Source organism: Onychostoma macrolepis, chromosome 01 (assembly GCF_012432095.1).
Source record: "Onychostoma macrolepis isolate SWU-2019 chromosome 01, ASM1243209v1, whole genome shotgun sequence".
Classification (NCBI taxonomy): domain Eukaryota; kingdom Metazoa; phylum Chordata; class Actinopteri; order Cypriniformes; family Cyprinidae; genus Onychostoma; species Onychostoma macrolepis.
Window position 1 is genome coordinate 643,028 of NC_081155.1, and position 13,503 is coordinate 656,530.

Genomic DNA, 13,503 nt, shown 5'->3' on the forward strand with positions numbered 1-13,503 from the left:
CCATATTTGCCGCTGTGCTGGAGAAGATGACGAGGGCTCCGTCCAGAACATCATTTGCTTTGGTGAAAAGGAGTTTCCAGATCTCCTTGGAGTAACTTCTTCTGCTGGATAGTTGACACTTCAGGAGCCCAGCCAGGCTTTCAGGAGTGAAGCTTGTGATCTACAAACACAGAAGATCTCGTCAGTGGACATCGACGTTCAGGAAACATTATGGTGATTCCAGAAACTGCTGCACATTTGGAGGGATGTAGATTCGTAGATGATCATCAGCATCAGCTCATTTGAACTGAGTTTGCTGTTCGTGGTCTTCTTACCGAAGAGCAAGCGTGCTGCTGCAGGTCCACACTACAGGGGCGCTCACGAGTCCAGCGGACAGGAGAGTCTCGTTACTGTGGAAGACATCAGAATTTCATGAGCACTTCCTGTCTGACAGATGATGTCACAGTGTCAAAGTGGAGAAAAGAGTGTTTTTGCTCGTACCTGTTGACTCCTGAACAAACTCTGGTAGCTGTTAAATCCATCAGAAAACATTGATTAGTGCCACTGGATCTCATTTATAACAATACAACACCAGTTAATATAAATGTTACAAGCAAAAATGTTGAGAGAAAATAATAGAAGTAGAAACTTGACAAACAAAACTTGCTCCGAGCAAATCTTGTTTTGATTCTCTCCGAATTCCTTTCCCAAAATCTACTAGTCTTGTAAACTACTGGGATTTAACTTTTAGTAATATAGAAAGGATAATAAATGGATTTGATAACATGTTCAAGATATTTATCGGTTTCAGTTTACTTGTCCAACAGGCTACTTGCGATTAGCATTGTTTTGATTGAAAAACCGAAGGTGTGAGGGCACTAGAGGTCACGTTAACCGAAAATTGTCCATCATTTACGGAATTTGTTTGGCAGTGACGGAAAAATCTGAAGGCCGTCCATCACTTTGACAGATTACACTTAGGGTGATCTACTCTAATTTGTAACTGTAATTACCCCCCTGTCCAGTTGGTGGCGAGTGCATCCAGTGTGGCAGCAGAGCGGGATCATCAGCCTCCAGAACAAAAATGAGACTGTCACGAGTCTTTTGCTATGCGTTTGTTTACGCACAGGCGAGCACCACTAGTAGTAAAGTGAAAGCACTTTGCGCTGACACTTTGCTTGGTCTGAGATGGCTGCAGCGATCTATCATGCCACATTGAAGAACGCCAAAGCGGTTTTCGTTGATTGAATTTCCTAATAAAATGGCCATAATTGCAATTCTGAGACTTTGTTTCGTATCAAAATAACAATGCTTAAAGCTTAGCCTAATACAGTACGCTCAATAGAGACGAAATCTCCGAAACTTTGGCCTCAGTGCTTATGGATGTTGGCTAATGCAAGGATTCAGGTTCAGTTTATCACAGCATTCATTCAGACTCCGTTACACAGGCTGATTGGTTCAACATCCCAAACAGGTGTAATGTAGAAATGCACTTACCATTCACAGGTGTGATCAAACACTGCAACAGAAGATAAAAGACAGAACAAAATAAAAGATACAATGTAAAACAAGGTTGTTGTTTTTTATCTCTGTATGTTCTGAGTTTTGTAAAAAGGTATTGAAGAGTGAATGACAGTGAGGAATCCTGTAGGACTGAACAAGATTGAGAAGGAACTGATGTTAAAACAAACTCTTACTGTTGGAGGTTCAGGAAGTGAGCAGTCTGAAAATAAGACAAACATTAATTCATTAATTCCAGAAGAAGTAATGAGAAACACGTTGATCTTCTAGATGAGTCGTCAGTGAGAGATGATGAAGATCAAGAATCACCTCTTGCTCCATTCTGCTTGAGTTCTCCAGTTATGTGGAAGACCAGAGTCTCCATCTCTGTCGGCAGGGAAGGTAAAGCCTGAAACAGCCTCTGAAATCTGAGAAAGAACCACAGAATTATAGCAGATCTCAGCACAAGCGACACCAGACACTCAATATCACGTACCACATACACTTACATCAGTATGTAGGAGCTGCACGGAATAATGGTCTGTGGAAACACAAACGAGCATCAGTGCCATCATCACATACTTGATTCATCAGACTCACTTCTTTGACCACTGTGCATTTACTTTACATTCTCATTTAAGACAATCCACATGCAAAAGCAAAACACTGGTGCATCTGATTAGGGTTTGATGGAGAGCCATTGAGAACAACTGTGTAAATGTTACCATCTGTGAGATTAAGAGCAGGTTTTGGAGAACATCAGGAAGTCCTCGTTCCACAGGAGACACAAGCAGATGATCAAACACTCTATTGATGATGACTTCCTTCTCTGGAAGACCAGGCAGATTATCAGCCATCAGTCCAGCCACCTGCTTTGGAGTGAGATTGTCCAGGGTCTCCAACTAAAGACACACAGAAGAGCAAGAGAATATCAGTGAAGGGTAAAGTGTTGTTGGTGTTATTTTGTCAATCTTCTTTGATGAAATCACATGTGAAGATGTGAAGACGCACGGGATTAAAGAGTCCGTTGATGGAGAGCAGATCTCTGAGAGACACGAACTGAGAGAACGAGCCAAAGTTCTTCTGCAGCCACTCAGCGCTGTTGTTAGCAGTCGACACACAGCCCGCATCTGACACACAGCACACACAGTAAAATCACCTTCATGAACTCCAGAACCTCCACATGAAGCCTGAAACATCAGTGAACCTCCACCTCACCTGTTGCGTTTCTTCTGAGGAAGGCCAGGATGAAGAAGTCCGCCATGTTTCTTCCTTGGGTCTCATTGACAAGTGTGACCTCTGACAGGCTGAGAAATGTTTGAGAATAAAGTTAAACAAGCATCTTAACAGCTCCTGATAGTCCTGAGCTATTGTTGAGGAAATGCTTCTCTTACATGTGCTGGTAAGTTTGGCAGTTGAGGTTTTGCTGCTAGTGCACTGCAGTAGGGATGGTGATGCGAACGGTAAAACGGCTTCAGATATTGACCCAACAACATGCTGATGAAAGTGACGTCACTCCATTGGTCAGGACTGATGCGCTCCAGTCTCAGCTCTCCAATCACATCCAGCACTTGGGACACGACATCACCTCTGATTGGCTGAGACTGATGATGTAATGAGGAGCAATTACTGTCATATTCCCAGTCAATCTTCCAGTGAACACTAGAGGAGTGATGTGCAAGACCTATTTACCATATTTGCCGCTGTGCTGGAGAAGATGACGAGGGCTCCGTCCAGAACATCATTTGCTTTGGTGAAAAGGAGTTTCCAGATCTCCTTGGAGTAACTTCTTCTGCTGGATAGTTGACACTTCAGGAGCCCAGCCAGGCTTTCAGGAGTGAAGCTTGTGATCTACAAACACAGAAGATCTCGTCAGTGGACATCGACGTTCAGGAAACATTATGGTGATTCCAGAAACTGCTGCACATTTGGAGGGATGTAGATTCGTAGATGATCATCAGCATCAGCTCATTTGAACTGAGTTTGCTGTTCGTGGTCTTCTTACCGAAGAGCAAGCGTACTGCTGCAGGTCCACACTACAGGGGGCGCTCACGAGTCCAGCGGACAGGAGAGTCTCGTTACTGTGGAAGACATCAGAATTTCATGAGCACTTCCTGTCTGACAGATGATGTCACAGTGTCAAAGTGGAGAAAAGAGTGTTTTTGCTCGTACCTGTTGACTCCTGAACAAACTCTGGTAGCTGTTAAATCCATCAGAAAACATTGATTAGTGCCACTGGATCTCATTTATAACAATACAACACCAGTTAATATAAATGTTACAAGCAAAAATGTTGAGAGAAAATAATAGAAGTAGAAACTTGACAAACAAAACTTGCTCCGAGCAAATCTTGTTTTGATTCTCTCCAATTCCTTTCCCAAAATCTACTAGTCTTGTAAACTACTGGGATTTAACTTTTAGTAATATAGAAAGGATAATAAATGGATTTGATAACATGTTCAAGATATTTATCGGTTTCAGTTTACTTGTCCAACAGGCTACTTGCGATTAGCATTGTTTTGATTGAAAAACCGAAGGTGTGAGGGCACTAGAGGTCACGTTAACGAAAATTGTCCATCATTTACGGAATTTGTTTGGCAGTGACGGAAAAATCTGAAGGCCGTCCATCACTTTGACAGATTACACTTAGGGTGATCTACTCTAATTTGTAACTGTAATTACCCCCTGTCCAGTTGGTGGCGAGTGCATCCAGTGTGGCAGCAGAGCGGGATCATCAGCCTCCAGAACAAAAATGAGACTGTCACGAGTCTTTTGCTATGCGTTTGTTTACGCACAGGCGAGCACCCACTAGTAGTAAAGTGAAAGCACTTTGCGCTGACACTTTGCTTGGTCTGAGATGGCTGCAGCGATCTATCATGCCACATTGAAGAACGCCAAAGCGGTTTTCGTTGATTGAATTTCCTAATAAAATGGCCATAATTGCAATTCTGAGACTTTGTTTCGTATCAAAATAACAATGCTTAAAGCTTAGCCTAATACAGTACGCTCAATAGAGACGAAATCTCCGAAACTTTGGCCTCAGTGCTTATGGATGTTGGCTAATGCAAGGATTCAGGTTCAGTTTATCACAGCATTCATTCAGACTCCGTTACACAGGCTGATTGGTTCAACATCCCAAACAGGTGTAATGTAGAAATGCACTTACCATTCACAGGTGTGATCAAACACTGCAACAGAAGATAAAAGACAGAACAAAATAAAAGATACAATGTAAAACAAGGTTGTTGTTTTTTATCTCTGTATGTTCTGAGTTTTGTAAAAAGGTATTGAAGAGTGAATGACAGTGAGGAATCCTGTAGGACTGAACAAGATTGAGAAGGAACTGATGTTAAAACAAACTCTTACTGTTGGAGGTTCAGGAAGTGAGCAGTCTGAAAATAAGACAAACATTAATTCATTAATTCCAGAAGAAGTAATGAGAAACACGTTGATCTTCTAGATGAGTCGTCAGTGAGAGATGATGAAGATCAAGAATCACCTCTTGCTCCATTCTGCTTGAGTTCTCCAGTTATGTGGAAGACCAGAGTCTCCATCTCTGTCGGCAGGGAAGGTAAAGCCTGAAACAGCCTCTGAAATCTGAGAAAGAACCACAGAATTATAGCAGATCTCAGCACAAGCGACACCAGACACTCAATATCACGTACCACATACACTTACATCAGTATGTAGGAGCTGCACGGAATAATGGTCTGTGGAAACACAAACGAGCATCAGTGCCATCATCACATACTTGATTCATCAGACTCACTTCTTTGACCACTGTGCATTTACTTTACATTCTCATTTAAGACAATCCACATGCAAAAGCAAAACACTGGTGCATCTGATTAGGGTTTGATGGAGAGCCATTGAGAACAACTGTGTAAATGTTACCATCTGTGAGATTAAGAGCAGGTTTTGGAGAACATCAGGAAGTCCTCGTTCCACAGGAGACACAAGCAGATGATCAAACACTCTATTGATGATGACTTCCTTCTCTGGAAGACCAGGCAGATTATCAGCCATCAGTCCAGCCACCTGCTTTGGAGTGAGATTGTCCAGGGTCTCCAACTAAAGACACACAGAAGAGCAAGAGAATATCAGTGAAGGGTAAAGTGTTGTTGGTGTTATTTTTGTCAATCTTCTTTGATGAAATCACATGTGAAGATGTGAAGACGTACGGGATTAAAGAGTCCGTTGATGGAGAGCAGATCTCTGAGAGACACGAACTGAGAGAACGAGCCAAAGTTCTTCTGCAGCCACTCAGCGCTGTTGTTAGCAGTCGACACACAGCCCGCATCTGACACACAGCACACACAGTAAAATCACCTTCATGAACTCCAGAACCTCCACATGAAGCCTGAAACATCAGTGAACCTCCACCTCACCTGTTGCGTTTCTTCTGAGGAAGGCCAGGATGAAGAAGTCCGCCATGTTTCTTCCTTGGGTCTCATTGACAAGTGTGACCTCTGACAGGCTGAGAAATGTTTGAGAATAAAGTTAAACAAGCATCTTAACAGCTCCTGATAGTCCTGAGCTATTGTTGAGGAAATGCTTCTCTTACATGTGCTGGTAAGTTTGGCAGTTGAGGTTTTGCTGCTAGTGCACTGCAGTAGGGATGGTGATGCGAACGGTAAAACGGCTTCAGATATTGACCCAACAACATGCTGATGAAAGTGACGTCACTCCATTGGTCAGGACTGATGCGCTCCAGTCTCAGCTCTCCAATCACATCCAGCACTTGGGACACGACATCACCTCTGATTGGCTGAGACTGATGATGTAATGAGGAGCAATTACTGTCATATTCCCAGTCAATCTTCCAGTGAACACTAGAGGAGTGATGTGCAAGACCTATTTACCATATTTGCCGCTGTGCTGGAGAAGATGACGAGGGCTCCGTCCAGAACATCATTTGCTTTGGTGAAAAGGAGTTTCCAGATCTCCTTGGAGTAACTTCTGCTGCTGGATAGTTGACACTTCAGGAGCCCAGCCAGGCTTTCAGGAGTGAAGCTTGTGATCTACAAACACAGAAGATCTCGTCAGTGGACATCGACGTTCAGGAAACATTATGGTGATTCCAGAAACTGCTGCACATTTGGAGGGATGTAGATTCGTAGATGATCATCAGCATCAGCTCATTTGAACTGAGTTTGCTGTTCGTGGTCTTCTTACCGAAGAGCAAGCGTACTGCTGCAGGTCCACACTACAGGGGGCGCTCACGAGTCCAGCGGACAGGAGAGTCTCGTTACTGTGGAAGACATCAGAATTTCATGAGCACTTCCTGTCTGACAGATGATGTCACAGTGTCAAAGTGGAGAAAAGAGTGTTTTTGCTCGTACCTGTTGACTCCTGAACAAACTCTGGTAGCTGTTAAATCCATCAGAAAACATTGATTAGTGCCACTGGATCTCATTTATAACAATACAACACCAGTTAATATAAATGTTACAAGCAAAAATGTTGAGAGAAAATAATAGAAGTAGAAACTTGACAAACAAAACTTGCTCCGAGCAAATCTTGTTTTGATTCTCTCCGAATTCCTTTCCCAAAATCTACTAGTCTTGTAAACTACTGGGATTTAACTTTTAGTAATATAGAAAGGATAATAAATGGATTTGATAACATGTTCAAGATATTTATCGGTTTCAGTTTACTTGTCCAACAGGCTACTTGCGATTAGCATTGTTTTGATTGAAAACCGAAGGTGTGAGGGCACTAGAGGTCACGTTAACGAAAATTGTCCATCATTTACGGAATTTGTTTGGCAGTGACGGAAAAATCTGAAGGCCGTCCATCACTTTGACAGATTACACTTAGGGTGATCTACTCTAATTTGTAACTGTAATTACCCCCCTGTCCAGTTGGTGGCGAGTGCATCCAGTGTGGCAGCAGAGCGCGGGATCATCAGCCTCCAGAACAAAAATGAGACTGTCACGAGTCTTTTGCTATGCGTTTGTTTACGCACAGGCGAGCACCCACTAGTAGTAAAGTGAAAGCACTGCGCTGACACTTTGCTTGGTCTGAGATGGCTGCAGCGATCTATCATGCCACATTGAAGAACGCCAAAGCGGTTTTCGTTGATTGAATTTCCTAATAAAATGGCCATAATTGCAATTCTGAGACTTTGTTTCGTATCAAAATAACAATGCTTAAAGCTTAGCCTAATACAGTACGCTCAATAGAGACGAAATCTCCGAAACTTTGGCCTCAGTGCTTATGGATGTTGGCTAATGCAAGGATTCAGGTTCAGTTTATCACAGCATTCATTCAGACTCCGTTACACAGGCTGATTGGTTCAACATCCCAAACAGGTGTAATGTAGAAATGCACTTACCATTCACAGGTGTGATCAAACACTGCAACAGAAGATAAAAGACAGAACAAAATAAAAGATACAATGTAAAACAAGGTTGTTGTTTTTTATCTCTGTATGTTCTGAGTTTTGTAAAAAGGTATTGAAGAGTGAATGACAGTGAGGAATCCTGTAGGACTGAACAAGATTGAGAAGGAACTGATGTTAAAACAAACTCTTACTGTTGGAGGTTCAGGAAGTGAGCAGTCTGAAAATAAGACAAACATTAATTCATTAATTCCAGAAGAAGTAATGAGAAACACGTTGATCTTCTAGATGAGTCGTCAGTGAGAGATGATGAAGATCAAGAATCACCTCTTGCTCCATTCTGCTTGAGTTCTCCAGTTATGTGGAAGACCAGAGTCTCCATCTCTGTCGGCAGGGAAGGTAAAGCCTGAAACAGCCTCTGAAATCTGAGAAAGAACCACAGAATTATAGCAGATCTCAGCACAAGCGACACCAGACACTCAATATCACGTACCACATACACTTACATCAGTATGTAGGAGCTGCACGGAATAATGGTCTGTGGAAACACAAACGAGCATCAGTGCCATCATCACATACTTGATTCATCAGACTCACTTCTTTGACCACTGTGCATTTACTTTACATTCTCATTTAAGACAATCCACATGCAAAAGCAAAACACTGGTGCATCTGATTAGGGTTTGATGGAGAGCCATTGAGAACAACTGTGTAAATGTTACCATCTGTGAGATTAAGAGCAGGTTTTGGAGAACATCAGGAAGTCCTCGTTCCACAGGAGACACAAGCAGATGATCAAACACTCTATTGATGATGACTTCCTTCTCTGGAAGACCAGGCAGATTATCAGCCATCAGTCCAGCCACCTGCTTTGGAGTGAGATTGTCCAGGGTCTCCAACTAAAGACACACAGAAGAGCAAGAGAATATCAGTGAAGGGTAAAGTGTTGTTGGTGTTATTTGTGTCAATCTTCTTTGATGAAATCACATGTGAAGATGTGAAGACGTACGGGATTAAAGAGTCCGTTGATGGAGAGCAGATCTCTGAGAGACACGAACTGAGAGAACGAGCCAAAGTTCTTCTGCAGCCACTCAGCGCTGTTGTTAGCAGTCGACACACAGCCCGCATCTGACACACAGCACACACAGTAAAATCACCTTCATGAACTCCAGAACCTCCACATGAAGCCTGAAACATCAGTGAACCTCCACCTCACCTGTTGCGTTTCTTCTGAGGAAGGCCAGGATGAAGAAGTCCGCCATGTTTCTTCCTTGGGTCTCATTGACAAGTGTGACCTCTGACAGGCTGAGAAATGTTTGAGAATAAAGTTAAACAAGCATCTTAACAGCTCCTGATAGTCCTGAGCTATTGTTGAGGAAATGCTTCTCTTACATGTGCTGGTAAGTTTGGCAGTTGAGGTTTTGCTGCTAGTGCACTGCAGTAGGGATGGTGATGCGAACGGTAAAACGGCTTCAGATATTGACCCAACAACATGCTGATGAAAGTGACGTCACTCCATTGGTCAGGACTGATGCGCTCCAGTCTCAGCTCTCCAATCACATCCAGCACTTGGGACACGACATCACCTCTGATTGGCTGAGACTGATGATGTAATGAGGAGCAATTACTGTCATATTCCCAGTCAATCTTCCAGTGAACACTAGAGGAGTGATGTGCAAGACCTATTTACCATATTTGCCGCTGTGCTGGAGAAGATGACGAGGGCTCCGTCCAGAACATCATTTGCTTTGGTGAAAAGGAGTTTCCAGATCTCCTTGGAGTAACTTCTTCTGCTGGATAGTTGACACTTCAGGAGCCCAGCCAGGCTTTCAGGAGTGAAGCTTGTGATCTACAAACACAGAAGATCTCGTCAGTGGACATCGACGTTCAGGAAACATTATGGTGATTCCAGAAACTGCTGCACATTTGGAGGGATGTAGATTCGTAGATGATCATCAGCATCAGCTCATTTGAACTGAGTTTGCTGTTCGTGGTCTTCTTACCGAAGAGCAAGCGTACTGCTGCAGGTCCACACTACAGGGGGCGCTCACGAGTCCAGCGGACAGGAGAGTCTCGTTACTGTGGAAGACATCAGAATTTCATGAGCACTTCCTGTCTGACAGATGATGTCACAGTGTCAAAGTGGAGAAAAGAGTGTTTTTGCTCGTACCTGTTGACTCCTGAACAAACTCTGGTAGCTGTTAAATCCATCAGAAAACATTGATTAGTGCCACTGGATCTCATTTATAACAATACAACACCAGTTAATATAAATGTTACAAGCAAAAATGTTGAGAGAAAATAATAGAAGTAGAAACTTGACAAACAAAACTTGCTCCGAGCAAATCTTGTTTTGATTCTCTCAATTCCTTTCCCAAAATCTACTAGTCTTGTAAACTACTGGGATTTAACTTTTAGTAATATAGAAAGGATAATAAATGGATTTGATAACATGTTCAAGATATTTATCGGTTTCAGTTTACTTGTCCAACAGGCTACTTGCGATTAGCATTGTTTTGATTGAAAACCGAAGGTGTGAGGGCACTAGAGGTCACGTTAACCGAAAATTGTCCATCATTTACGGAATTTGTTTGGCAGTGACGGAAAAATCTGAAGGCCGTCCATCACTTTGACAGATTACACTTAGGGTGATCTACTCTAATTTGTAACTGTAATTACCCCCCTGTCCAGTTGGTGGCGAGTGCATCCAGTGTGGCAGCAGAGCGGGATCATCAGCCTCCAGAACAAAAATGAGACTGTCACGAGTCTTTTGCTATGCGTTTGTTTACGCACAGGCGAGCACCCACTAGTAGTAAAGTGAAAGCACTTTGCGCTGACACTTTGCTTGGTCTGAGATGGCTGCAGCGATCTATCATGCCACATTGAAGAACGCCAAAGCGGTTTTCGTTGATTGAATTTCCTAATAAAATGGCCATAATTGCAATTCTGAGACTTTGTTTCGTATCAAAATAACAATGCTTAAAGCTTAGCCTAATACAGTACGCTCAATAGAGACGAAATCTCCGAAACTTTGGCCTCAGTGCTTATGGATGTTGGCTAATGCAAGGATTCAGGTTCAGTTTATCACAGCATTCATTCAGACTCCGTTACACAGGCTGATTGGTTCAACATCCCAAACAGGTGTAATGTAGAAATGCACTTACCATTCACAGGTGTGATCAAACACTGCAACAGAAGATAAAAGACAGAACAAAATAAAAGATACAATGTAAAACAAGGTTGTTGTTTTTTATCTCTGTATGTTCTGAGTTTTGTAAAAAGGTATTGAAGAGTGAATGACAGTGAGGAATCCTGTAGGACTGAACAAGATTGAGAAGGAACTGATGTTAAAACAAACTCTTACTGTTGGAGGTTCAGGAAGTGAGCAGTCTGAAAATAAGACAAACATTAATTCATTAATTCCAGAAGAAGTAATGAGAAACACGTTGATCTTCTAGATGAGTCGTCAGTGAGAGATGATGAAGATCAAGAATCACCTCTTGCTCCATTCTGCTTGAGTTCTCCAGTTATGTGGAAGACCAGAGTCTCCATCTCTGTCGGCAGGGAAGGTAAAGCCTGAAACAGCCTCTGAAATCTGAGAAAGAACCACAGAATTATAGCAGATCTCAGCACAAGCGACACCAGACACTCAATATCACGTACCACATACACTTACATCAGTATGTAGGAGCTGCACGGAATAATGGTCTGTGGAAACACAAACGAGCATCAGTGCCATCATCACATACTTGATTCATCAGACTCACTTCTTTGACCACTGTGCATTTACTTTACATTCTCATTTAAGACAATCCACATGCAAAAGCAAAACACTGGTGCATCTGATTAGGGTTTGATGGAGAGCCATTGAGAACAACTGTGTAAATGTTACCATCTGTGAGATTAAGAGCAGGTTTTGGAGAACATCAGGAAGTCCTCGTTCCACAGGAGACACAAGCAGATGATCAAACACTCTATTGATGATGACTTCCTTCTCTGGAAGACCAGGCAGATTATCAGCCATCAGTCCAGCCACCTGCTTTGGAGTGAGATTGTCCAGGGTCTCCAACTAAAGACACACAGAAGAGCAAGAGAATATCAGTGAAGGGTAAAGTGTTGTTGGTGTTATTTTGTCAATCTTCTTTGATGAAATCACATGTGAAGATGTGAAGACGCACGGGATTAAAGAGTCCGTTGATGGAGAGCAGATCTCTGAGAGACACGAACTGAGAGAACGAGCCAAAGTTCTTCTGCAGCCACTCAGCGCTGTTGTTAGCAGTCGACACACAGCCCGCATCTGACACACAGCACACACAGTAAAATCACCTTCATGAACTCCAGAACCTCCACATGAAGCCTGAAACATCAGTGAACCTCCACCTCACCTGTTGCGTTTCTTCTGAGGAAGGCCAGGATGAAGAAGTCCGCCATGTTTCTTCCTTGGGTCTCATTGACAAGTGTGACCTCTGACAGGCTGAGAAATGTTTGAGAATAAAGTTAAACAAGCATCTTAACAGCTCCTGATAGTCCTGAGCTATTGTTGAGGAAATGCTTCTCTTACATGTGCTGGTAAGTTTGGCAGTTGAGGTTTTGCTGCTAGTGCACTGCAGTAGGGATGGTGATGCGAACGGTAAAAACGGCTTCAGATATTGACCCAACAACATGCTGATGAAAGTGACGTCACTCCATTGGTCAGGACTGATGCGCTCCAGTCTCAGCTCTCCAATCACATCCAGCACTTGGGACACGACATCACCTCTGATTGGCTGAGACTGATGATGTAATGAGGAGCAATTACTGTCATATTCCCAGTCAATCTTCCAGTGAACACTAGAGGAGTGATGTGCAAGACCTATTTACCATATTTGCCGCTGTGCTGGAGAAGATGACGAGGGCTCCGTCCAGAACATCATTTGCTTTGGTGAAAAGGAGTTTCCAGATCTCCTTGGAGTAACTTCTTCTGCTGGATAGTTGACACTTCAGGAGCCCAGCCAGGCTTTCAGGAGTGAAGCTTGTGATCTACAAACACAGAAGATCTCGTCAGTGGACATCGACGTTCAGGAAACATTATGGTGATTCCAGAAACTGCTGCACATTTGGAGGGATGTAGATTCGTAGATGATCATCAGCATCAGCTCATTTGAACTGAGTTTGCTGTTCGTGGTCTTCTTACCGAAGAGCAAGCGTACTGCTGCAGGTCCACACTACAGGGGGCGCTCACGAGTCCAGCGGACAGGAGAGTCTCGTTACTGTGGAAGACATCAGAATTTCATGAGCACTTCCTGTCTGACAGATGATGTCACAGTGTCAAAGTGGAGAAAAGAGTGTTTTTGCTCGTACCTGTTGACTCCTGAACAAACTCTGGTAGCTGTTAAATCCATCAGAAAACATTGATTAGTGCCACTGGATCTCATTTATAACAATACAACACCAGTTAATATAAATGTTACAAGCAAAAATGTTGAGAGAAAATAATAGAAGTAGAAACTTGACAAACAAAACTTGCTCCGAGCAAATCTTGTTTTGATTCTCTCCGAATTCCTTTCCCAAAATCTACTAGTCTTGTAAACTACTGGGATTTAACTTTTAGTAATATAGAAAGGATAATAAATGGATTTGATAACATGTTCAAGATATTTATCGGTTTCAGTTTACTTGTCCAACAGGCTACTTGCGATTAG

General features: G+C 42.8%; 3 protein-coding genes and 1 long non-coding RNA gene across 4 annotated transcripts in view; all 4 read right to left on the minus strand.

Moving 5' to 3' along the window:
- mslnb (mesothelin b) overlaps positions 1–219 on the minus strand; it is a 29,631-nt gene extending 29,412 nt beyond the window's left edge. Inside the window, exon 1 of the mRNA XM_058768452.1 lies at positions 2–219. Coding sequence (XP_058624435.1) covers positions 2–4 — 3 coding nt within the window. The 5' untranslated portion in view covers positions 5–219. The remainder of the gene's footprint in view (position 1) is intronic.
- LOC131535927 (uncharacterized) lies at positions 121–6,068 on the minus strand. The gene is made up of 23 exons (XM_058768461.1): positions 6,044–6,068; positions 5,868–5,956; positions 5,661–5,779; positions 5,374–5,550; positions 5,158–5,189; positions 4,979–5,076; positions 4,846–4,871; positions 4,646–4,667; positions 3,652–3,679; positions 3,485–3,560; positions 3,172–3,330; positions 2,991–3,083; positions 2,874–2,908; positions 2,698–2,786; positions 2,491–2,609; positions 2,205–2,381; positions 1,989–2,020; positions 1,810–1,907; positions 1,677–1,702; positions 1,477–1,498; positions 481–508; positions 315–389; positions 121–160 (listed from the first exon to the last, which is right to left on the minus strand). Exons 2-23 carry the CDS (start codon positions 5,911–5,913, stop codon positions 121–123), a joined length of 1,617 nt encoding a protein of 538 aa, XP_058624444.1. The 5' UTR covers positions 5,914–5,956; positions 6,044–6,068.
- A 47-nt stretch (positions 6,069–6,115) lies between these two features.
- Positions 6,116–6,960, minus strand: LOC131541343 (uncharacterized). Its single transcript, XR_009271479.1, has 3 exons — positions 6,655–6,960; positions 6,342–6,500; positions 6,116–6,253 (listed from the first exon to the last, which is right to left on the minus strand). It is a non-coding gene; the product is annotated as an uncharacterized LOC131541343 (long non-coding RNA).
- A 785-nt stretch (positions 6,961–7,745) lies between these two features.
- Positions 7,746–13,203, minus strand: LOC131535935 (uncharacterized). The gene is made up of 24 exons (XM_058768473.1): positions 13,163–13,203; positions 12,996–13,071; positions 12,683–12,841; positions 12,502–12,594; positions 12,384–12,418; positions 12,208–12,296; positions 12,001–12,119; positions 11,715–11,891; positions 11,499–11,530; positions 11,320–11,417; positions 11,187–11,212; positions 10,987–11,008; positions 9,993–10,020; positions 9,826–9,901; positions 9,513–9,671; positions 9,332–9,424; positions 9,215–9,249; positions 9,039–9,127; positions 8,832–8,950; positions 8,545–8,721; positions 8,329–8,360; positions 8,150–8,247; positions 8,017–8,042; positions 7,746–7,838 (listed from the first exon to the last, which is right to left on the minus strand). The coding sequence occupies exons 1-24, from the start codon at positions 13,201–13,203 to the stop codon at positions 7,746–7,748; spliced, it is 1,992 nt and encodes a 663-aa protein (XP_058624456.1).
- Between the last annotated feature and the right edge of the window lie 300 nt (positions 13,204–13,503).